This window comes from Hibiscus syriacus, unplaced genomic scaffold (genome assembly GCF_006381635.1).
Source record: "Hibiscus syriacus cultivar Baekdansim isolate YM2019G1 unplaced genomic scaffold, ASM638163v2 tig00110633_pilon, whole genome shotgun sequence".
NCBI lineage: Eukaryota > Viridiplantae > Streptophyta > Magnoliopsida > Malvales > Malvaceae > Hibiscus > Hibiscus syriacus.
Genome location: NW_024062806.1, coordinates 320,925 through 346,685, shown reverse-complemented (window position 1 = coordinate 346,685; position 25,761 = coordinate 320,925). Strand labels below are relative to the sequence as shown.

General features: G+C 36.2%; 2 protein-coding genes and 2 pseudogenes across 4 annotated transcripts; 2 read left to right on the top strand and 2 right to left on the bottom strand.

Annotated features, from left to right (window-relative positions):
* Positions 1–2,989: 2,989 nt before the first annotated feature.
* LOC120136498 (RNA-dependent RNA polymerase 2-like) lies at positions 2,990–4,942 on the top strand (the record flags this gene model as incomplete). The annotated part of the gene is made up of 2 exons (XM_039152516.1): positions 2,990–2,995; positions 4,475–4,942. Coding segments are annotated over exons 1-2 (474 nt in total), but the record flags the coding sequence as incomplete, so codon positions are not given.
* Positions 4,911–9,359, top strand: LOC120136575 (annotated as a pseudogene).
* Positions 9,360–9,394: 35 nt separating this feature from the next.
* LOC120136497 lies at positions 9,395–10,394 on the bottom strand (annotated as a pseudogene).
* An 816-nt stretch (positions 10,395–11,210) lies between these two features.
* On the bottom strand, positions 11,211–24,402 carry LOC120136540 (sulfite oxidase-like). 3 transcript variants are annotated; one of them, XM_039152537.1, is made up of 11 exons: positions 24,266–24,402; positions 23,541–23,656; positions 23,368–23,430; positions 23,159–23,195; positions 22,988–23,069; positions 22,604–22,725; positions 22,393–22,488; positions 22,107–22,217; positions 21,917–22,018; positions 12,001–12,048; positions 11,211–11,396 (listed from the first exon to the last, which is right to left on the bottom strand). In XM_039152537.1, the coding sequence occupies exons 1-11, from the start codon at positions 24,335–24,337 to the stop codon at positions 11,343–11,345; spliced, it is 903 nt and encodes a 300-aa protein (XP_039008468.1). In that variant the 5' UTR covers positions 24,338–24,402; the 3' UTR covers positions 11,211–11,342. The 3 variants fall into 3 exon arrangements, with proteins under 3 accessions (XP_039008468.1, XP_039008469.1, XP_039008470.1); XM_039152538.1 differs by having other exon boundaries at positions 22,607–22,725; XM_039152539.1 differs by lacking the exon at positions 12,001–12,048 and having other exon boundaries at positions 11,212–11,396.
* Between the last annotated feature and the right edge of the window lie 1,359 nt (positions 24,403–25,761).

Genomic DNA, 25,761 nt, shown 5'->3' with positions numbered 1-25,761 from the left:
TTTAAAACTTGCAACACAATCTATTCTCAAAATCTATCATAACAAACTGAACTTGAAGCAACAACCCTAAAACCTCAAAATATAACCCTAAATACTAAATTTCCCCACCAATTAACCCAACATAATCAACAACATTTAGTTCATTTTTGGGTCCATAATAATAAGTGATTATGTTGGGTTTAGGATTTAAAAGTTAGATTTAACCAACTATAAGTGAACAATACTCAATTCAATTCGAAAAACATTATTTTTTGACTTAAATTGATTCAAAAAATTTGATACAAATTGACTTTGAGTTGCAATTTCATAAACTCAACTTAAAAAATTCAAGTTAAAATCGAGTTGTAAAATACAACTTGAATATATCAAAATTTTTAGTAATTAGTGGATTATGTTTTAAGTTTGAGTCAAGTCCCTTTACTTTGTATGATATATGTATATCACATATGGAAAAAATATGAAGAAATATATGTTTTGTATATGGTTAAAAAACTATTTAAATTAGAATCAAATAATATTATAGTATTATAAATATTTATAATTAAATTTAAACAGAAACTCAAAAATTCAATTCAATTCGACTTGATTTAAATTTTATAAACTCAAATAAAAAACAATTCAAGTCAACTACTTTATAAACTGAACTGAATTAGAATTAAACAATATTATAATATGATAAATATTTATAATTATATTTAAATAGAAACTTGAAAATCCAATCCAATTCAATTCGACTTGATTTAAATTTTATAAAATGAAATAGAAAAAATTTCGAGTCAACTATTTTATAAACAGAAGTTAGTATTTAGGTCCAACATAACCCTAAATCCTAAACCCAATATAATCACTTATTGATCACTTATAGTTCGTTAAATTTTTTCGAAATGATTATGTTTTAAGGGTTTAGGGTTGTTACTTCAAGTCTAGATTGTTATGGTAGGTTTTTGAGAATAGATTGTGAATTTGGGGTTGGGCATGTAATTGAAGTATTTTGGAATTTGAGGTTTAGAATGTAATTGAAGTTATTTAGATTTTGAGGTTTAAAATGTAATTGATGATTGTGTTGCAAGTTTTAAAAGTTGGGGGACCTAAATGCAAGTGTTTGAAAAGTTCAGTGACCATTTATATAATTTACCCTAACGAAAGTGAAACGGCCGTTATATTGGGGATCATATTACAAACGAACTAAATGTTTGATGATTGTATTGCAAATTTTAAAAGTTAAGGGACATATATGCAAACATCTGAAAAGTTCATTATCCATTTATATACTTTACCCTTGTTTTTATTATATGCTTTGGTTTTTGTGTGTTCTTTCATCTTCCGTATCAATGTGGGATATGTAATTTTATTAATAAAATATTGAAATTTAATTTATAATAAAATTATAAGAATATAATATTTTAATAATAATTTTGACATAAATATTAATATTGACTAAATTAATATAATATTTCAAAAAAAATAATTTATTATATTTGATATATGTAATATAATTTACATAACATCATTTAAATACTGTAAAATATTTTTTGAAAATTATTTTTTAATTTACATTTTATGCAAATCATTTTTTCAGGTAATTTATTTTACGTAAATCATCCGTAAAATTAATTACAATGTATCAAAGAATTAGTAAAAATTGGCTTACACAAAAACAATGTAAAATAATTTCTAGAAATTATTTTTTTTAAAAATATTATTCATTTTATGTAAAACAATTCATGTAAAAAATTTTTCATGAAATTTATTTTACGTAGAATAGTTTTCATAAAACTAATTATAATGTATAAAACAAGCCCTTAATATAGAGAGGGTAATGATAAAATAAAAGTCCTTGAACCTATGAAATTTAATTACAAGAATAAATATTTATTTAAATAATGATTTTAATTATTTATTAATAAAATATAAAAACTAAATTTTAAAAATAATATAAATTTAATAAATTGTGACATAATTAAAAATAATATAATAAAATATCTAAATTTAAAAAATATTTATATAAAAATCATCCTTAATCTAAAACATAATATTACCCCATTGTAAAAGTTATATCGTTAAACGACTTCTAATCTAACATATTCGTCACTATTATTCTTATTACTATTAGTAAAAAAGAATATTATACTTCTTAAATATTTAAATTTGAATAATATATATATATATATATATATATATATATATATATATATATATATATATATATATATATATATATATATATATATATATTTGTAAATGATGAAATTTGGTGTTACAATTCAAACGAAAATGTTCAATTAGAACTTTATAGATTAACTAATAAGAAAACCCTTGAACTTGTATTCTAATAAGCTTAACCCTTAACCTAAACAAGCCTGGAAAGCCAAATCTATTTCATCAGTCTAATTAATCATGGTAAGTTCAAACAAATAAATTAAGTTCGAGCAATTATATTTGTAGATGTATGTATGTTTATTGTTAATGATTACGAAAATTATAAAGGGTAAATTATACAATGATCCCTTGATTATAGAGTATTGCTTTGTTGAGTCCTTCATGATTATCTTCAAGTAATTATCGACGTAGGGTGTGAAGAGTAGAAGACTTATTTACTTCAAAATCACCTGGCAAAGACATCATTAACATGTTAAGAATGAAAGTAAAATGTTAAAGGGTAAAGTACATACATCACTTGACTATAGAGTATTATTTTATTGAGTCTTTTGACTATTAAAAGTTACAAAATGGTTCATATGAAGATGTTTTGTTAAGTCCCATGACTATTAGAAGTTATAAAATGGTCTCGACTAGAGAGTGATGTTTTGTTGAGTTTCTTAACTATTATAAGTTACCAAATAGTCTCTTGTTGAATAAGATATGATAAAATCCGATCCCAAAATCGTTTTTAAGTTGTATTTTGTGGATCGACTATCTATTTACATTATGTCGTCAAGCTAGTGCTTGAAATGTTATAAAGTCGAGCCAGTGCTTCAAAGTAACGACAATGCCAGTAAACATCATTAAAATATGATTTAATCATATCCCCGTTAGTATGTTATCTCCAACTTAGACCACCATCAATTTTTTAACAAAAAAAGATGAATTTGGAACACATGAATAATCGAGTGATCACTTTATAACTTTTAATAGTAGGAAGACTCAATAAAAATCACCCTATAATCCAGGGACCATTTTATATTTTTAATAATCGAGAGACATAACAAAGTTACACTCTATAATTGGGGACTATTTGTATAAATTACCCAATGCTAAAATGGGTTTCGAGTGTGTATAATTCGAAGTTCAATCCTCACATTCAAATGTTAGCAGGAATGTAAGATTACCGTGTTTGGTTAAAAAGATTATTGGAATGTATATTTGAACAAATCGTCCTTATATATTTTTTAATAAGTGGAAAATATTTATATTTTCTTTAAAAAAAATTAAATTCATAAAATTTATATAATTTTTTTAAAAATTGAAAAAAAGGTTTAATGAAAGGGAAAATTTTAACCCCGAACTTCATATAAAATTTTAATTAGAAATTTTTATAAATTTAAAATAGTTAAGGATAAATTTTTAACATCGTAGAATTTTTATTATTCAATGACAGAAGAAGAATATTTTTGACAGAAAAAAATTAAGGGCATTAGTCCAAAACGCTGGTAATCCAACAATACCTAAGGAAAGGGAGGTAATGACATCCCGGTAATATACCCCAAAAAATCACTATTGATAATCTTACATTACCGGAATGGGATTCTCGGGCTAACCAAACGGGGGAATGGGATTCCATTCCCATAGAAATCCCACATTCCCCATCCAAACACCCCCTTAGAATATTTCAAAAAAAATTACCCACAGATGATATTAACCAGTGCAACAAACACTTTCTTTCTTTTCTTAAAACTTTTAAATATTTAATACACCTTTTTCCTTCTGAATATTAGATCCTAACTCTATTCTTGAGTTGAATTCTCTGGTAAAGAGTCCTAATCGTTTCTTCTTTAGGATGTGTAGCGATAAGAGAGTTTGAGCGTGAGAGGAATGCAACAGATGATGATATAGTAGTGATAGACGACAACTATAACTATTTAGAAAACATTTAAAAAAAATTTAAGTTTTTTATTTGAGAAAGAGTGAAAGGTAAATTTTTAAAAGTTATGAGTCAATAATTCAAATGTTATCGTTTGAGTGATCAAAATATTAAACCCGAAAATAAGTGATCAAAATCAAACTTTGAAATGTAACTAACCCTATTTTAATAAAATATTTTTTAGGTATTATTCCCATCATATTACTACTTAAGTTTGTACAAATCAAACGAATTCAGTGATTAATAGATATTTATTAAGATTTTAGTTGAACACTATAAATAAGGATATGATGATTAAACATATATTTTTGTTATTAATCTAAATTTTATATATATATATAAACCAAAGTTACCGTTTCTCAAGGCTGTTTCTCTGGGTTATAAATACAAAAGAAAAGGACCGAGTGGACAAAAGTAAAAAACCGAGTCCTCAGCCACGGAAATCTGCAAAGCAAAACCCTTTTGAGTGGTGATGGAGATAGACAGACCCACACTGCGACTCACCAACATCCCCCAACAGCCGTTGCCAAAGACCTCTTAGACCTGTTCGAATCCACGCTTGGCCCCGACACCGTCTTCGCCGTCGAAATATCCACCGACCGCAACAACTGGAAGTCCCGTGGTTTCGGCAGAGTCCAGTTCGCCACTCTCGAAGCCAAGTCCCAAGCCCTCCTTCTCTCCCACCGTGATCGCCTCGTCTTCAAGTCCCATTCCCTTAAACTCTCTCGAACCTATGACGACATCATCCCCAGGCTGATCAGGGCCGACTACAGGCTTGATGACGACCTTCTTCATGTGGGTTTTATGACTAACGACGATTGCTCGTGTTTTGGAGCGATGGGAGAGTGTGAGAGGTTGGATCATGTCTGAGAGGAGGAGACTGGAATTTTGGATTTGGACCGATGCAGATTGTTACAAGCTTGATGTTTTGTTCGATGATATTTTCGAGATTGTTGGGTGCGGCTTCAATGGCTCCGCATGCAATGCTCTTCTCTTGAGGGTATGCTTTTTCGTCATCGATTAACTGTTTTACTCTATTGAATCGTTGGACTTGAACATTTGCTTGTCAAGTATCCAATTTTGAGCTTATTCATGTGTGGTATCGTCATAGTACTAAATTCCGGTCGCGTATGTGTCGATGTTGTGGACGTTAAGTGGTTTGTTTTCTAAAAGTAACTATGTTTCTAAATTGTGGATGCGGTGGTGACCTTGAAAAGCGTTACAATGCGGCCGTTACCATTACACTGCATACGGCTGCAATTAGTACTATGACTATCGTTATTTTAGTCGAGAATTGAAGCAACGGACCTTTAAGGGAATTGACGATTATTTTGCATTTAGGTCTCACCCTTTTAGTTTCTCTCAAAGTGTAGCATTCTATACTAGTCGTGAGCATTAAGGTCTGTAGTTATACATTTGGGAATAGACTATGGAAGAACCCTCAATGATGATATCCTGAATTTTTCTATAATATAAAGCTTTATTGATCTTGTTAAATAATAGCACATATTATGTGTTCTCTCCATTTTTATGTTTAGTTCTCATCCAAAACACGTGTGCATTGTTGTAGTTCCGGAGGAAGAAATGTTGTGATGCACGTTCTAGAGCTAAGTTAAACTAAAATATGTTTCAAGTGGTACAACTGTTGACAGTTTAATGATCTTGATAATGTCCCTTTTCCTTGCAATAAAAATAGTATTTATAGACGTATCGTTGAGGTTTTCATCATGGAGTTATTTGATTTAGTAATTGCATGCAAGGAATTGTCCCATATGATGAGATGTAATATATTGCCCGGGTACATATGTGGGAAACTATTAACTGTATTAATAGCGTGGAAACTATTAATTGTATTAATCATGTTAAACTATTAATTGTTTCCAGGTTAGGTATGCTCCAAGGATATATCGGAAAGTATCTGGGCCAAACGTGGATTCAAAATTCAGAACTGATCGTTATCATATATGCAAGGAGGATTTTGACTTTCTTTGGGTTCACACAACAGATTTTTCAAGTATAAAATCAATTGGACAATCAACTTCGTTTTATTGGGAATTTAATGCAGGATTATCAGTCTCGGATTTGTCGACTTATTTCCCATGTTATAGAGAAGACATTAAATGTCCATCTTTAGAGACTGGGGAAGAATTCTCTTTGCCACCTGAAATTGTTCCGCTTGTAAAGTGCCCATCAGATTCCAAGTTAGCATATGAGATCATTTTTCAGCTCAACTCCCTTGTTCATACCCAAAAAATCAGCATTACTTCAGTAGACGCTGATCTGATTGGTATCCTCAGCGTTTTGCCAGTTGAATCTGCTGTAACGATTCTGCAGCAGCTTTGCAAGCTACAGTCCCCTTGTTATAAACCCGTGTCATTTGTGAAAGCAAAATTATCTACGGGAAGAAACTACCAAAGTCCTTTGTCTTTATCTGAAAGGTTAAAAAATCACAATGTTATGAGTTGTCATAGAGCCCTAGTTACACCTACAAAGATTTATTGCTTGGGTCCTGAGCTTGAAGCAGCTAATTATGTTGTAAAGAACTTTGCAGAGTATGCTTCAGATTTTATGAGAGTCACTTTTGCTGAAGAAGATTGGAGTAAGCTTTCTGCAAATGCCATTTCTACTGGCGTGCAGCTAGGTTTTTTTGCGAGACCATTCAGAACTAAAATATATGATAGGATATTGTCTGTTCTTCAGAATGGAATTGTTATTGCAGATAAGCGATTTGAGTTTCTGGCATTTTCGGCTAGTCAGCTTCGATCAAATTCTGTTTGGATGTTTGCATCTAATGACAAGGTTAAAGCAGAAGATATTAGAGAATGGATGGGGTGCTTCAAAAAGATACGCAGCATATCTAAGTGTGCTTCAAGGATGGGCCAGTTGTTTAGTTCATCTAAACCAACTCTTGTTGTCCCTGAGCAGGATGTGGAGATTATTGATGATATTGCAGTTAACACTGATGGCATTGATTGTTGCTTCTCTGATGGTATCGGGAAAATATCTGTCTTTTGCCAGACAAGTTGTCGAGAAGTGTGGATTGGATCACATTCCATCAGCATTCAAATAAGATATGGCGGATACAAAGGTATTGTTGCTGTTGACCGCAACTCCTTTTGGAAGATGTCTCTGCGTAATAGTATGCTGAAGTTTGAATCTAATGTCAGGATGCTTAACGTCACCAAATGAAGTGAGTCCATGCCTTGCTTCTTGAATCGAGAAATTGTTACACTCTTGTCCACCTTGGGCATCAAGGATGAAGTTTTTGAGAGAATGCAACAAGAACAATTGTGTCTGCTGGGTAAAATGCTGACAAATAGAGAAGCAGCTTCGTATGCATTACAAAGTTTAAGTGAAGTTAATTCCAAGAACATTCTGGTCGAAATGCTTCAAGTTTATGAGCCAAATGTCCAACCTTACCTCTCAATGATGCTTCAAGCACATTATGAGAGTCTTCTTTCTGATTTGAAAAGCAGGTGTCGTATATTTGTTCCAAAGGGACGAATCTTAATTGGATGTTTGGACGAAACTGGTACTCTGAATTATGGTCAAGTTTATCTGTGTAAAAATGAGAAAAGCAGAACTAGAATGTGCAGACCAAAGTTGCTTCCGTATGGTGGATGAGGAAACGGCTGTAGTGGTGGGGAAGGTGGTTGTCACGAAAAATCCTTTTCTTCACCCGGGGGATGTCAGAGTCCTTGAGGCTATTTATGAACCCCAACTAGAAGAGAAGGGATTGGTCAACTGCCTTGTCTTTCCCCAGAAAGGAGAAAGGTATTATTGGTTCACAGTTTAAGTTAACTCTTGGTTCCGTATTCTTCGTGGAAAAATCAACATTCTCTCCTATATGAAACAGTTGCTGCCTCATGTTTGTTCCTGTCATTTTCTCATCTTGTGGCAGCTTATGAGATTTTGTGTTAGTTGATTATGCAATTATAATGTTGTGTCTGATGCCACTTATGGTGATAAAAGGCTTTTGCCGTTATTTGATATCATATCTTAAATAGTTGGTGTGGCTAACACCTACAGTTGAATCTTGCAGGCCGCATCCGAATGAATGCTCAGGCGGAGATCTTGATGGGGATCAGTTTTTCATAAGCTGGGACAAAGACCTCATCCCATGTCAAACCGATCCCCCAATGGACTACACGGGACAAAGACCTCGAATAATGGACTATGAGGTAACCTTGAAGGTAATTTGAACCTGACCTGAATTTCTCATGCGATGGAACTAGAAAAGATTTGCATTTAGTTATATTTTATTTTCATCTTCATCCTTTTCTAAAACTTGCAGGAAATTCAAAAGTTCTTCGTTGATTACATGATCAATGATACTTTGGGTGCCATTTCTACTGCACATTTAGTGCATGCTGATCGAGAACCTGACAAAGCCCGCAGTGAAAACTGTCTAGCATTGGCTACTCTTCACTCCATGGCTGTTGATTTTGCCAAGACAGGAGCACCTGCTGAGATGCCTCGTGCTCTTAAACCAAGGGAGTTTCCGGACTTCATGCAGAGGGAAAACAAACCCATGTATACTTCCTCTGGTGTACTAGGAAAACTGTACCGTGGTACGATCAACTCAACTGTGCAAGCAAGGTCAAAGTTTTTCTGGACAAAGGAGATGGCTGAAGTAGCGTACGATCATGAGCTTGAAGTGAATGGTTTTGAGTTGTTCCTATCAGTTGCAAGGACTCGTAAAGAAAAGTATGAAGAGAGAATGAGTTTATTGATGAGCTATTATGAGGTAGAGTATTAGGATGAGATCCTGACAGGTAACGTGCACAACAAAGCACAGTTTTTGCAGCGAGATAACAGGCGATACGGAGAAATGAAGGAACGAATTGTGCTCTCTGCCAAGGACCTGCAGAGAGAAGCTAAACAATGGTTTAAGAATAGTTGCTGCAAGGCTGATGAGCATCAGAAACTTGCCTCAGCATGGTATCACGTGGCTTACCACCCAAATTACTTCCAGGAAAGGACGAACTCCTTGAGCTTTCCATGGATTGTCGGAGACATTCTGCTGAGGATAAAATCTCGGAATAGGTTTCTGAATAGCCGAGAAATTCAGAGAAACCGGCCTGAATTCGCTAATGTGTATGTAAAGTCCCCAAGAAGGCCTACTGCATCAGGTGATGAATCCTCAGAGGCTTGATCAATGACCAAATCCAATACTCCTGTGAATGTAAACTGCTGTCTCACCAATTTGTAGGTGTTTTAACTATTCTCTACCAGTGATAGATTTACCACCCCTTTTCTTCTGTTAGCATTCTGACTAGATGAGACATAAAGGCAAATTACCATCTAGCCCCTGCAGTTTTTATTTACAACCATCGACTCTCACTAAAATTTGGTAGTATCTTGAATGATCTCTTTTCTGAATCACAACCTTTAGTCCACTGGTCATGTAAGCCGGCAAGAGTGGGACAAAGACTGGTTTTTCCGAAACAACCGGTTTGGTTTCGAACTGCTGGAAGTATGGAAGCCACCACATAGTTCATCTGAATGAATGCAATCTTTTTCCCAAGGATCTGCCTGGAAGACCGGAAACTTGTATGGACAAACTTTCCTTGGTGATCCTCCATGGTAGCTTGCAGGTTTAATAAACCACGGCTCGGTCTGAATTCCATAGGGAGAATATGTTACCCTATCTCCAGCACGTACCAGAGTGCCATCGGGCAATAAGTCATCAGCCAACGCTACTGGTGGATAATGCCTCGTTGATTCACAAAGAGATGCTTTCAATTATTGAAGTCCCTTCAGTGATTCGTAATCTAACAAGCTTTTCTCCATATTGTTTGTCTCTTTCGTAAGCTCCTTGTTTTATAAATGGATGGCAGGAAAGCAACCAGAGGAGCCATGTCATTACAGCCGAAGTTGTATCCCTTACTGCCATGATGAAGCTTATGGACATACCTCTCACCACTTCCTCCTCGTTACCAGCAATTATCAACCTCGGTAAGAGATCTTCTTCACCGAGATTCTCTGTTTTCGTCGGTCTCTCTTCTTGTCATGAATGATTCCCTCAATGAATGCGCGAACTTCCTCCACTGCATCCTTGAGCTGTTTCTGTGATCCGACCCGGACGCATTTCTTAACCTTCCAAACCAAGAACAAAGGAGCAGCACCACGCCTGTATGATATCTCTGACGCTGTGTCGAAAGCCTTGTTGCGAGGTGAAACAGGATGAGAAGGATCCAAACAACATCGATCCACCCCTAAGGAGACATTGTAGATCAGATTCCTTATAATTTCAACCAGATTCTAAATTAATGCCCACATATGTATGTTTTCACTATTACCTTTTTACCATTTTCATTATTTCTTTTATTTTCTTATAAAATTTTAAAGAAATATATTTTAATTAGTTTTATGATTTATGCTATAATTAATACATTTTTTATATCAAAATAATGTTCAATGTATGCATATTTAAGCTAAAACACAATATTACCAACCACATTAGAAATATCAGGTGACAATGATTGTCACATCTAACCCACAATGTGAAATCACATTCCAAAATTACATAAGAAGAATCCATCAAAACAGCATTGTTAGTATTACAATCTCACAGAATTCATGAAGAAAACAGAGTAAGCAAGGTATTTCGGCATGGTAGTCAAGTTCATTACATATTCGAGTGGCCTACGCTAAATTCAACTCGGTGCCAACGAAGTGTTCAGAATACCTCTTAGATTCCAAATATCCTGCACGTTTTCAGGTTGGACATTTGCAGCTGAATACACCTGCGAATCGACAAAAAGAAATGCTTTGCAACTGTAAAACAGCTACCGATACAATGGATAGTAGGAACCGAACAGGACTCTGTCGCGCTGTAAGTAAGTTCCTAGGGTTCTTATATCAAACAAGTTCCATGAACATATGATGGAACTTCAGAGACTAGAGATTATTGTATTAAATAAGGGCAATGAATATGTTGTTGCATAATTTCTCTCGGAATGACTTCCAGAGACGCCCTTGCAAAATGGCGACTTTCGATCACACATTTACAAGAACCACGAATAGAAAATATAACTGATGATCGAATATTAGCCGGTGCACTCTGCATTCTAACATGGTAAAATGAAACAACGTACCGCTTTGGCGACGACCTGAGTACCGCGTGGGATATCAACTGTGATCTCAAAAAACACCCATGCCCATTTGTCACTACTTTCGTGATCTGATCTGTAAGGGATCCTGATTTTATGAAATCTTGAGGCTTCTAACCAGGTTTTGCCACCATCAATAGACACATCTACTCTCTCGATTCCTCGGCCCCCTCCAGACGCTGCATATCCACTAATTGTTTCTGCATAACATTTGACAGCTTACAATACAAGTAACTTCGAGTAGCATTCGAATCGCAGGGGAACCACGGTTAACAACGTTTAACATAACAGTAGAGGAAAGGGGTCATTGATTGAGACTAAACTTGCACGAGGTCAACTTTGAAGATAAAAAACAAAGAGTACATTTGTGTCGATTGGCCCGGATTTAGAACAAGGGAAAAGCTTTCTCCTAGCAGATACATGTGAATCAAAATAGCCAAAGTCTCTCACAAGCAGGCAAAACTTCGATATAACAAGATTACTTTATATACCATCGGCAGATTCATATGATCTCTGCGTCTATTTAATACTAAATAATCGACCATTTCAGTAAATACATAAATGGTCACACCAACCTTTTAAATCCAGTTGCGGAGTTCAAAAAACCCTACTGCTGGTGTATTCGAGTCGGACAATTATCTCAAGTATAAACAAGAACCTTTGTAAAAGTGGGAATAGTTCTAAAGTCAAGCAAGCCAAGTGAAACATGACTGAAATAAAGGCTAGTCAATCCATAATGGAAGGACTATAATCATGTTTACATACTAACACCTATATAAACTGGTGATTGCAAAGAGAACAAACCTTTCCAGGTTTAATCGACTGCACTTCTTCTAAAGAACAAATCACAGACTGTCAACCAGCAACGAAACTAATATTAGTCAGGACATTCGAGCAAATTGAGTTTGTAAAAGAAAATTTATGGCTACAATATTAAAAATAAGCTTGACAGCTAGATAGGTCCTTATCCTTTGATTTTTACATAAGAAAGCCCTTATTTGTAAGTGGAAGGTTGATTTATTTTGAGGGTTCTTTGAGGTACAAATTAAAGGTTAGGGGCTTATTTTTTTTGATAGAAGTTGGAGGTCTCATTAAAAACTCCCTTCGTATTCTTCCACATACTTAGGAGTATGTTGAAGAACATTGAAGGGAGAAAAAGTACCTCAATTTTATTAAATAGTAAACCAAGTACAATTGGTAAGACCGATCCCTCATACGGGAATATATGCCATTACAAACCAAAAACCTAGAAATCTTATCTTCAAACAAACGACCTAAGACAAACCTATCTCTAAAAAACACCTCAAGATATAAGAAACATAGCCAAATAAAAATCAACAATTACAACCCCAAACTAGAAAACACCTCTGAATACTGCTGCCGAAACATCACAATCCAATAGGAGGAATAAGATCAAATGAAATATCGCAATCTTCAGGGACCCAAGAATTAGGTTTGAAGGAAGGATCAACTTCATGCACCAAGACATTGAATGAATTATCACCGACCTTCAACTCCAACACTCATCAATTCTCCCTTTATCATTTGTGAGTATTTGAATTTTTAGCCCTATCAAAGGACGATGGAAACTCACAACTGTTGTCAATTGTATTAACTTGCCCCACTTAGTTGTGATGTTTTTGAAAGTATCCCAATTCCAGCGTGAAAAGGGATACCTTCGCAAACCAACACCCCACGCGCCTGCACTCCACCAATAGGCTCTCTGACCAAGTTTCCACTCTGGAAAACCATTCTGCAGCATCTCTAACTTATCATCCTTCACGCTTCTCATCGAATCAGAGTCTTTAAAAACCATGAGAATTACATTACCAGCAGCTCTCATCAGCGCGAAACCAGCTAATCCTTTTGCTTGTATTTGGTTAGCAAGATACCAATTTTAATAAAATTCTTGCACCATCCCACAAGACAATTGCTCAACACTTGTAGTTTATCATCGTCCACTACGCCCTCAACTTTAAAGAGTTTATTCCTCGGAGTACATCTCTCCTAGACTTACTATGAACAACTGTCAAGGCCTTCCTCCAGAAACTATCGGGGTTTATATTTAGCCAGAGAGACTCTAACTTTGCAACCGTAAATATAATTACCATTCATCTTAGATATCGCTATCCTGGTTTCTTCAATGTTTGCATAGCGAATAAACCCAAAACGAACCCCTTTCGATTTTCTTTTTTAGGAATGAAGGCATCAATAACTTGACCATGTGTGCCAAAAATAGACCCAAGTCTCTTCCAATGGATGTCTCTGGAAGGTTTTCGATAAAAATCGTGAACAACCATTTATGACCCATTTCCGATTCTTGGATGACCATCCTTCGACAAATTTTGGAACCCATTCTTCTCCTCCTCGAAACTTCGGGAAACTTTTAAAAGGAGAGGCCTTCATGTCGCTCTCCTTGGTTCCGTCTTCAATATCAACGATAGGAAGAGCTGGAGATACCCGAACTAAAGAATTCTTTCCTGCCTTTTGTCTCCTCTAAGAGAAGAAGATAATCCGATGTCATATTTGCATCAGACTTTTCAACACAACCCCCAGAAATATCAGGCACATGAAAACTTGGAAACGCTACTGGAGCTGAATTCGACACTGGCAAAACAGGAGGAACAGGATAATATTCTCTACCTATTCCTCTTTTAACAACCAGATTCTTCTTTGCCATCTCAATATGCAAAAAAGACTTCAACTTGATATCGAAAACCATCTCCTGAAGGGCAACCTTGGCAGCAACTGCAATTTGACATTAGAGAAAAGAGCAAAAGCCTTAGCTTTTCACCCTTATACTTGCGAGACTTCAAAACCAGGGAGCCATCTCAACAAATTTTGCAGCTCTCTCTTTGAATCTTCAGGCAGACGAAATGAAGATAGTACGAACCTTGTCTTGATGAGAATGATGAGATATTGAGAAGACAATGCTGCGGATGGTGGAGGAGCATGGACCGATGGGTCTGTTGGTGACAAGGATCGATTCCAACACCCTCCATAATGAAAACCCAGTGACCTGACAAGAAATCCGGCGCTAGTCCGGCGAAAATATGCTGTGACTTCAACGAAACCGTAGAATAAAACAGATCGTGAAATATGTGATGCCGATGAAGAAGAGAAGGACGGAAATGATGAAGAGAGTCCGACTGTCGGATCTTAGCCGGTCAAAAAGGCAGAGAAACGGAGAAAGGCAGCGACTAGGATAGATGGGAATCGCGATTGTACGAGCCCGGTGATATGACGTGTGACCTATGCGGCCGGAGGCGAAGTCTGTGAAGGACGGCGTTTAGATCTGCGCCGAATGGATTATTTTCTCGTAAATCTAATCTCAAAAATGAAATCAGAGTGAGGAACGATCTTTCTGGGTAAAAATGGCGGCGAACGGATGACGGAATGTGGCGGCGGAGGCGGAAGTCGGACTGTAGACGGCAGACGTTGTACAGTAGACGGCGAACGCAATGTATAAAGATGGCGGGCGGTGATGGTTGAGATGAGATGAAATGATGGATGAAAAAAACAAAAAGCACCTTGAACCAAGGAGCTTCTCTCACTAGGTTTGAATTTTGAAAAAATGCTATTTTAGGGGCTTATTTGGGTATAAGTTTAAGGTCGAGGGCTTGTTAGAATACAAGTTAAAAGGGTTAAGGTCTTATTGAAGTGTATTAAAAAGGTATAAGGGTTTATTTAAATGAAGTGGTAAAGTTAAGGGCTTTTTTATTTTATTTTTGATAGGAATAATAGGCCTCATTAAAAACCTCCTCCTTGATTAACGGAGCCTGATAATCAGCTCCTTAATCTGCAGAGGGAGGAAGAGTGCCTTAAAACTTTTATTACTCATACGAACTTACATAATGTTTAACAAAAACTCCAATCTGAAAAACACAACATACTTAACCACTCAAGTAACAACCAAAAACCAAAAAACTCAAACAATAAAACCCACTAATAATGCCTAACAATCAACCAATTCCCATCTTTGCTAAACTATCAGCCTCCCCATTACACGTCCTTGGAATCCATCTAACTGAGTGCACCCTATCCGAGATGAGTGATGAAATCTCCTTAACTAAAGGTAAGATAAAAACAGGGGCCAAAGTTGGGGTCAATATCCATTCCACAGCCGACTTACAGTCACTTTCCACAATCAACCTTCTAACAGTAACCCAACAAAAAGACATATAGATTTCAATTCCTCTCTTAATAGCCTTTAACTCAGCAACCTGGGGGGGACCTTGACCTATATTTTCTGAAAAATTCAGAAGAGAGTTGCTGTTCCAGTCTCTCAAAATACCTCTTATACCTCCATTTTTGCCATCAAGTCTAACAGCTCCATCAACATTCATCTTCAAAAAATCAACAGGGGGTGGGACCCAGCGAATCACCTGAACATTCTTAGGATTAAGAGCCTTAATACCGTCTGCAAGAGATGGATCACCAATCAGTACATCCTCCTGAATAGGAAACTTAGGGTACTTGGCTAGAAACCATTTAGATAACTTGAATCTAGCAATAAAAAACAGAGACATCCTATCAAGGGGAGAACCTTCGAACACCATTGCGTTCCTAGCTTTCCAAATCGACCAAAATACTACTCCAGGAATAAATTTCCAAATCAACGATTTCCCCCCTCAGTTCACCCCTAGAGCTGAGCAAAGAAGGTGGGTCCTTTGGAAGTACCAAAGCTATATCCCAAAAGCTTACTAGCTTATACCATAGTTCCCAAACTACAACACACGAAATAAATAAATGTTGCACTGATTCCACTTGTTCCTTACAAAACGGACAAATAATTTCATCCCCTAGCTGCATTCCTCTTTTCACCAATTCTTCTCTCACTGCCACTTTCTGATGAGCTAGTTGCCACAGGAAAGCTTCAACACGAGGAGGAGATAATCCCTGCCACACCCCTTTTAACCACATATCAGAACCCCCCGACACCTTCCCGAGTACATTTCTGCAAGATTTTACTGAAAACATTCCATCTCCACTTGCAGACCAGGAAAGAAAGTCTTCTACTGATTCTGTCAGTTTAAAGTCATTCAGTTTTGTCATCAATTCCAGCCACTGCTCCAATTCCCAGTCACACAAATTCCTTCTGGTTTCGACGTTCCACACCCAACCATTCGAATCAAAACAGCCAAACTCAGCAACCTTACCCCATCTGTTTGTAGACAGCACATACATTCTAGGGAAAAGATTTTTTAAAGGAAACTCATCAGCCCATGTATCTGTCCAAAATGAAATAGACTTTCCATTCCCCACTTTCAACTTAGAGTGTAATCTGATACATTCACCCTCCGAGTCATTCTTCAAGAAATTGTTAGCAATACCTCTCATAATCCAAGAAGATTTGGTCGTAAACACCTTGCTAATAAACATGGAATTACAACTAACCTTGTGTCTGCAACATAACACACTTTTCCACAAAGTATTATTTTCATTGGCAAACTTCCACACCCATTTTCCCAAAAGAGCCCGATTAGAAAGATTCACATCAAGAACACCAAGACCACCATAATTCATAGGCTTGCAAACTGATTTCCAATTAACCCAGTGTATCCTCCTTTTTTCCTCATTACCCCCATAGAAATCTGGCCATTAATGAATTGAGCTTCTTACCAATAATATTGGTAAGGAAGTTAGCACCGACTTCAATAAAACTGTCCTGCCAGCCAAAGAGAGACAAGAAGCTTTCCAGCCGGCAAGTTTGGAGCTAAAATTCTTGAAAACTGGATCCCATAGAGCTCTGAGTTTTTCTTAGCACGAGAGGAAGTCCCAAGTAATCTGTTGGAAAAACCCACTGAACAGCCCACTGCTAATGCCCACTCTGTTAAAACTTCCTCTTCCACATTAATACCAAACAACTTTCTCTTAGCTAGATTTAGATGCAACCCTGTCATAATACTAAAAATCCTCAACACTCTCTTGACATTTTTAATCTGGGAGAGAAAAGCTTGACAGAAAATGATCAAGTCATCGGCAAATTAGAGATGTGACAACCGAACAGAGTTTTCAGATTTCCCAATAACAAAGCCTTGAAACAGATCCCTGTCTACTGCTTTAGTTATCATCAAATGAAGTAGCTCACCTACAATGTTAAACAGTAACGGAGATAAACTGCACCCTTGCCTAAGTCCTTTGGTCATAGGAAACTCTTCCGAGGGAGACCCATTTACAAGAATCGAGATTGAAGCTGTTGATATACACCTGAGATATCCACGACAACCATCTCTTGCCAAAACCCATCTCTGACATTACTCTGAATAAAATTGGCCATTCCACAGAATCATAAGCTCTACGAAAATCTACTTTGAAGACAACCCCTTGTAACCCTTGTTTTCTCTAGTAATCAATCCCTTCATTTGCTATAAAAGCACAATCCAACAGTTGTCTCCCCGGTATAAAAGCAAACTGAGATTGACTAATAATATCACCAACACAACAACTCATTCTCTTCGATAAAACTTTAGAGATGATTTTGTATAAACTGCCTACAAGGCTGATTGGTCTAAACTCCTCTACACTGTCCGGATTTAGCTTCTTCGGAATAAGTGTGATAAAAGCATGATTTACACCATGCTCCCATTTCCTTCCAAAATAGAAATCTTCAAAAAAAATTCAACACATGTTCCTTTAAGCTTGACCAACATTTTTTAAAGAAACCCATTGTGAAACCATCTGGTCCTGGAGCTTTAGAGTTGTCTGATGAAGCTATAGCCTGCCAAATTTCCTGTTCTAAGAATTGCTCTTCAAGTTTGTTAGACTGTTCCCCTGACAGCTTAGCAAATTCCAGAACTAAGTCCTCCACTTCCATTGTTGAATTGGAGTTGTAGGCTGCCTTAAAAAATTCTGAAATATGTAACTTTAACTGTTGAGGATCTGAAACCACATTCCCATTTATCTTCAAGCTTAAAATTTCATTTCTTTTGCTTCTGTTCAGTGCAGACAGATGGAAAAACCTTGTGTTTCTATCCCCGTCTTTAATCCATCTAGTCCTTGACTTCTGAAACCAAATGCTTTCTTCGATTCTATACAACCTCCAGAGATTAGTTCTACACTCCCTTAATTGATCCCACTCTTGCTTCGAGAGAATTCCACCTTGAGCTTTACAATCCAATTCATTAATACACCTTTCTAAATCATAAATCGACTCAGAAATCCCAAAAAATTTAGTGCTAGACCATTTTCTGATTGATGTTTTTGTTCCTTGTAAGATGTTGAAGATTCCCCTTCTGTTATTTCTCCCCCTCATAACAACCATGGAAGATTTAACCAATTCCTCAAATCCTTCCTCCTCTAATAGATAATTAAAAAATCTGAATGGTTTAGGACCCTAATTAACGACTTTATCCTCTAGTGAAACTGGATTATGGTCAGATAAGGATCTAGGCAAAAGTCTTTGCACTACATTCGGAAAACAAGTCAGAAACCTCCCAGAGATTAAGAACTTGTCGAGTCTTTCCCACGTAGAGTCTTCTCTATTATTACACCAAGTATACTTTCCTCCCACCATAGGGAGATCAATTAAGTTTGATTGCTGTAAGAAGTTTCTAAATAAATCAATAGAATGCCAGTTTTGGGACTTGCCCAACTTCTCATCCGGATCGAGATACACATTAAAATCTCCCCCGATACACACTAACAAATTTTGAGCAGACACAAACTCCAACAGTTCCCTGAAAAAATCTTTCTTTTCTGCTTCAATTGATGGTCCATAAACATTTATAATCACACACTCTTCACTTGAATTTCTGAACTTCCCAAATACTGCTATGAATCTGCCATTTAAGAGGCTGTTCGAGACTACAAAATCATTTTCATTCCGCATAATCATTAATCCACCTGCAGATCCCACTACTGGAACAACAATACCTCCTTTAAGAAAACTCCCCCTATCCTTCTTCTTAAAGCCAAAGAAACACTTTCTAGTTTGGTTTCTTGAATTAGAAGAAAGTTCGGCTTATTCCTCTTCACCAAATTAGCTACAACTCTTGATTTTTCCTTTTTTCCAAAACCCCTTACATTCCATGAAATTATGTTGACATTTATCATAAAGAAAAATTCAACACCAAAACCTTTAAGCTAGTCAACAGAAGAATACTAATCTCCTGAATTCTCCCGTTCCTTACTTTCGGCCAATCCCTCCTCAAAATTTATAATTTTGTCTAGAAAAGCCTTCTTCCCCTCTTTAAAAGATATCCCCAGTATTTTGCTGACTTCCTATGTAGCCAAAGACTCCTCCAAGAACAACGAGAATGTTGAAGAATAAACAGTAGGGAAACTAACCACATCCAAAGCTTCTCTGATCAAAAGCCTTCTCCTACTTCTACTCACTCTCCCTGGCATAGAACCATGTATATATCTAGTAGAGAACTCTTCTACATTCCCTGAATGTTGAGCAATACCCACTTCTGAAATCTGAGGAACACCAAATTCCTCATTAATGGAATTGACCCCTTCCACTAAGGAATTTAGATATGATTGTCTGCTCAAACTAGGGATTAGAATATTCCTATTTTGAACAACCAACTCCCTTATTTTAAGTCCCTCATCTTTTCTGCTCGGATTATGCAACACCTTTCTTACCCTAGATCTTCTATATACTCTAGATACAGATCCTCTTTTCCACCTTCCTACTGGGACGTTCCTACCACACAAACTTCCAGACAAGAGGTTCAGAGGACTCCAACTCCTTAAACCATTTGTGACAGACTCCTGATTGGCTCCCAACACCTGAATTCCAACCTTTTGGACTGGTACGAGTTCCCTTTCCACCTCTGTTTCCTCTATACTTCTAACTTCTTTGTCCAGTTCAGCTTCTTCCTCTATCCCTTCAGAATTATTATTTTTAGAAAGCCCTCTACAATGTGACTGAATTCTGACATTTGATTCTCCAGTATTCCTTTTTAAAATAGAGTCAAGCTTAGCAGGAACCAAAATCTGCAAGTTTGATTTCTCCAAATCAGTCTGCTGAAGATCACTTGGAATGTCCACCCGAGGATCTATCTGTTTACCATAGCCCAATTCTATTAAGTTCATAGCTGGCCCAGTTGGAGAGAGTCTTGTATTAATTGGGGTGGGCTCACTAAAGTCTTCTGACTATGCTTTTTCACTACTATAACATATATTATTCCTCAACCCGAGGCCCAGATATTCCCCTCTTAAATTCAAATTTTCCTCTAGTAGTTCTGACACCCTTTCTCCACTGGGTTGACCTTCATCTACCTGCCCCATTAAATGTTGATCCTCACAACCACCAGCCGCAACATTACATACATCCCCTTCCAACCACGTGTCGACTCTACCTGTAGTATCCTCAGCTAATATGTCTGACCTACCAACCCCTCCTGAGTACCGATCATCTTCCTCCTCTGATGCTGCAACTTCCCTGTACGCTCCGCCGCCGTCCACCGCTGAATTCACTGCTGAAAAACCATTCTGTTTCAAAAAAACTGAGCCCACATTAATTTTAACCAAATAAGATCTCCCATACGATCCAAGTGTAACTGTTTCCGGTATATCAAAAGGACTGGCCACCCTCAACAATGTCCTTGCAACCACCATAGCCTCTCTTCTAGCCGTCAAATCTTGAATACAAATCAGCTTCCCCCACCTTGAAACAAGTTTTTCCAGAAACAGGACATTCCAACATAATAACGGAACTCCAACTAATTCAACCAAGCAAAATGACATCGGTAAGCCTTCCTCATTCAGAAGCATATCAAGCCATTCAAACCAAAATGATAATATCTCCAATCTACTAGACCACGCCTCCTTTAATTCCTCCACTGAAGCAAAAGTTAAAATGCAAGAGTTTCTTGCATAACCCCATTTGGCTAACTTGACTTTGATCCCATCACTCGCCAGACCCTTCATCACTAGCTCCAAATCAAAGTGTGTTTTAATGATCCCTGTCAATGATCTTTTCACCCAATCCGATTCATCTGAGGGAATGTGCATCTCCCACAAGTTCCTCAGCCCCGATTTCTTCCTAGGAATCCCCATCCTATTTTCTTTGCTCACCTGATCTTCCCTCAGCCCAACATTGGAGACTAACGCATCCTTATATGATCTTTCATCTCTCAATCGATTAAAGGACTCATTATCAACTTTTCTTCTCCAATATCCTCCCTTATACAACGTATCTTCTTCCCGTATGAAATTTCTGTTGTCCACTTGGCGAGGTCTCTGCTTCTTATACTTAGCTACCCCAACATATATTTTCTTTCCATCAATCCAAATACCATTGACATTTTCCACCGCCTTCTTCAATCCTTCCTCCTTTGCAAACTGAACGAAAGCAAACGTATGATTACTATAGTTTGGTTTGCTAGAACTACTCGGGATGAAAACTCGCAGTACACGACCCTGTTGTTGAAAAATTTCCTTCACTGTTTTCCAAGAGACTCTTTTGCTCAGATTATCCACAAACACCGTCCAATCCTCACCGGAGGACTGAAAACCTAAGGTACTCTCTCTCTCTCCAATTTTCTCTCTGACACTCTCTCTCATCTTTTTTTTCCAACTAAGGGCTTTTTTATTAGTTTAGCCAAAACAATACTTATTTAAATATGAAAACAGCTTGTCTGGATCTTGACACATTGTTATACAGCTTACAAGGAAACCTAGGCTAAAAGATTGAAGTACACGTCCTTCAAGCAATTCACATGCAATTTACATATAGGACTAGACTAATTTAATCGAAAACTAGTAAAACCTGAATCGGGAAATCCATTTGTGGCCGCCTGGTAGACCAATAGATGATATCCCAATCCACGGATGGTGGAAACATCTTGTAATCCTTTTGCACGAAGAAGCTCTATGAGGTAGTAAAATGGAACTCAATCAGATAACAATGTGGAAAATGATAAATCAATTTAAACATAAAGATAAAGCCTCCCTTCAACCTGGCATTCTTCTGCTATTATGTTGATAGAATCGAGCCACTTGACAGAACGTGCACCTATAACACCGGGAACAATTACTCTCAACGGGTAACCGTGATCCCTGTTGAGAGGCTTCAGTATGAAAACAGAACAATTCTTCATGTCAGAGAAACCCAGTGGGACATCATGAGAAAAAGAATGTTCAATTGAACTAATATAAGTATCGATTTCATCAACTCGAGCATTGCAATGTCGATGATCATCAAGTCCAGGCAAAAGTATACCATAGGAAGCAAGTTTTTCTTACCTCTCCATTCATCTCGTAAGCAAGTAAAACATCTGCTTCAGGGTTAGTGGCTTGACTAAGTGGAATTGATGCCTTGTATGGGCCTCCATTCTCCTCCTACATTTATTTAAAACAAAACAGGCAAAATATGAGGTTATGTTCTCCTATTGAAAGAAAAAAAAGTCATCTAACAGCAGAAGCTTTGACGACGAAATTCAATAGACCAACTTACTACCCTACACTTATCAACGCTCACAAATTCGACGTGTTTTCCACCGGACTTGGTGCTATTTGTCAACTTTGGTATCCCGACAAGCTCAAGTACATCAGCCAGTTTGGCACCACCCCAGACAGCTGAAAGGTCAGAAATACGATATAGACTCGAATATAACATCACATCTATAATGACATTTGAGATGTGGTTATGTACACTAAATTTACAGAACAGTATGAACATATACATAGATTATGGGAGGGAAATCAATAGAAATCCTAAGGAAATAAGCATACTCTAGTTCATTCATAATTCTGTACACCGACGTGAAGAGTGCACATGCATACACGTGAAATATAAGTTCGGAAAACTAATTGCAAGTCGGAGATCGACAAAACAAACCATTCCCTATAGCAGAAACATCCCAGCCAACTCCACTCACTTTTTGGGTTTTGCTCATGGCAGTCCTCCTATTACCTGCACACTGAATAAAACATCAAAGCCAGATCAGTGAACAAATGCAACAATTGCAGTGCCACATAAATCAGCAGAAAATACGTTGAAGAAACTTACCCGTAAAATGGCAGTCACGTTGTATTTCGGCAGCATCCTGTTAGTCGTTAAAGAAAATTCTCAGTACATTGTTTGAAAAACAGACCAAGTTAACATATTGAAGAATAAAATAAGGGAAGAAACTAGAGAATAAACCGGATTCATGCAAGATGAAATTTCTAAAATGTACATTTATTTCTTGGATTGTAATCGGCAATGCTATCACTCACCTGATATCTCTCATATACAGCTTTTTTGGAGTTTGAATTAAGCCAGTTATATCGGTACAATATCTACATTTCCGAAACATGTATGAAACTCAGTAAGGATCCACATCAAGATAAATGGCATAAAAAATGTTCTAATATAAGCTAGCATGGAATAAGAGGACAGAGTATATAACCTCTCTATGTCATCAACTACTGGGATTGGTCCATGATTTCTCTTGTAGAACAAATCCACCGGAGTCACATAAGAGGAAACTAAAGCAGAACGCGGCGGCTCAGCGTTGAAGGGCTCCTAGATCAAAGATGCCAATACCAAGTGGATTACACAGTGAAACTGGAATCAATAAATACATATTCTACAACTAATTATTTGCAAATGGAAACTTAAAAAGGGTAAAAAGGCATATACTTTTGGGTTAAAGCAAGCATATTTAGATCAGGGACGAATGTATTATTTTATGTCAGGGATGACAAACGTAGGAATTTATATTAAAAATTTAGGGAATTTAGGAAATAGAACATCGACTGAAAATACAAAAAAGATATCTAAACTACATAGAAATTTGAAATTTCCAAGGGCACAACTGCATTTCCAACACCCCTCGATTTGGATCATGCCCAATTCAATTCAACAGACAAAGAAACATCTTGATTAGCAATTTGGATACCCATTTTTTCAAAAATGAAATCAAAGCTGGAACATTATATACCAACGAATCAGATGTATTTGGAACCCAAGAAGAAATATATATATATATATATATATATATATATATATATATATATATATATTCACATAACACATATGAAACCTCCTTTCTCTAGATAAAATTGACATAAAAACAAATGAAATCCAATAATCAGATGCAAAGCGAGTGATTAAACAACTAAAAGAACTTGCCTTGGAGTTGATTTGAAGACAAGGATGGCGTGGCGGTTGTGAATAATCAGAAGGTCCCTTTATTCCCGGCATTTTTCACAGCCTTCCCTTCTGCAATTCTATCAAGCTGAGCCGGCTATATGTAGAAACACTGTGTGTTGGCTTTTAGTTTAGTTGCCCCCAGAAAGAAGATGATTGGGTGATGAGGAGGCTACCATTACCAATGGAAGAGGCCAACCATCATATGCAAGTAGGACCCACTTGGACAATGAAGATAACCTTTGCTTTTTGATTAAAAAAACAGCATTTTATGGGTTTTTTTTTGGTTTTTCTGTGGCGTTTGATTCATGGTGTCTTCTTCATGGAATCCACAGAAAAAAGTTGATTCCCAAGTTTGGCAAGCTTGACAATGGAGTTGACAAATGCCACTGAGTTGTACTACTGAGCGTAAAGTGCTTTCTTATCTATGGGAAATATAACATTATTTAATTTAGACCTGAGTATATCATCCAATCAGAAAATTTTAAGTGGGTGAATTTAATAAGTTTTATTTTATAACTCAAATTTTTTTTAAATTTTAAATTTATAAAAATTGAATTGAGTATTATTTAAATTTTTATTTCAATTTAATTATATATATTTATAATATTATAATCAACATGATATATATATATAAATAAATAAAAAAAAGAGTGAAAGACCTAAATTTAAAAATTAAAAATCAATATACTAATTATTAAAAATTATCTATTTAATTTACTTGATTTTGGTTGATATAATTATAAAGAATTAATTACATCATATGTCCTCAAAGTATAGCATTCATTTTAAATTGGTCCCTAAATTTTTAAATATTTTAATTTCATCCTTAAACTATGATTATCATTCTAGATTAATCCTTAAACTTTTTAATATTTTATTTTCATCCCTAAACTATAAATTTCATTCTAAATTAATCCCTAAACTTTTTGAATATTTTAATTTCATCCCAAACTATATGCATATAGTAATCACATCCTTTGTAAATAAATAGTTAGGCCATGTTATATTACTATATGTTCAAAATAATAAAATTTAAGTCAAACTATGGTTTAGAATATTCAAAAGTTTGGGGATTAATATAGAATGAAATTCATAGTTTATGGATGAAATTAGAAATGTTCAAAAGTTTAAGGACTAATTAGAATGAGAGTCATAGTTTAGGGATAAGATTAGAATATTCCAAAGTCTAAGGACCAATTTAAAATGATGGTTATAGTTTGGAGACATATGATGCAAAAAAATCAATTATATATTTAACCCTAAGTGAAGGTTGAATTTTGTTGGATTGCTCTCCCAGTTCCAAGGCTTCGCCTTGATTAATTAGGATTAACTCGCGTCGCACACTTGACTTTGATGGGTGAGTCTCTAGCAGGAATTTTTTATATATACACAAGAACTCAAACTCGAGAACTTGCTTGAGCGATATTAAATTGTTTATCACTTGAATAAATCAATGTAAACCATAATATAAATTA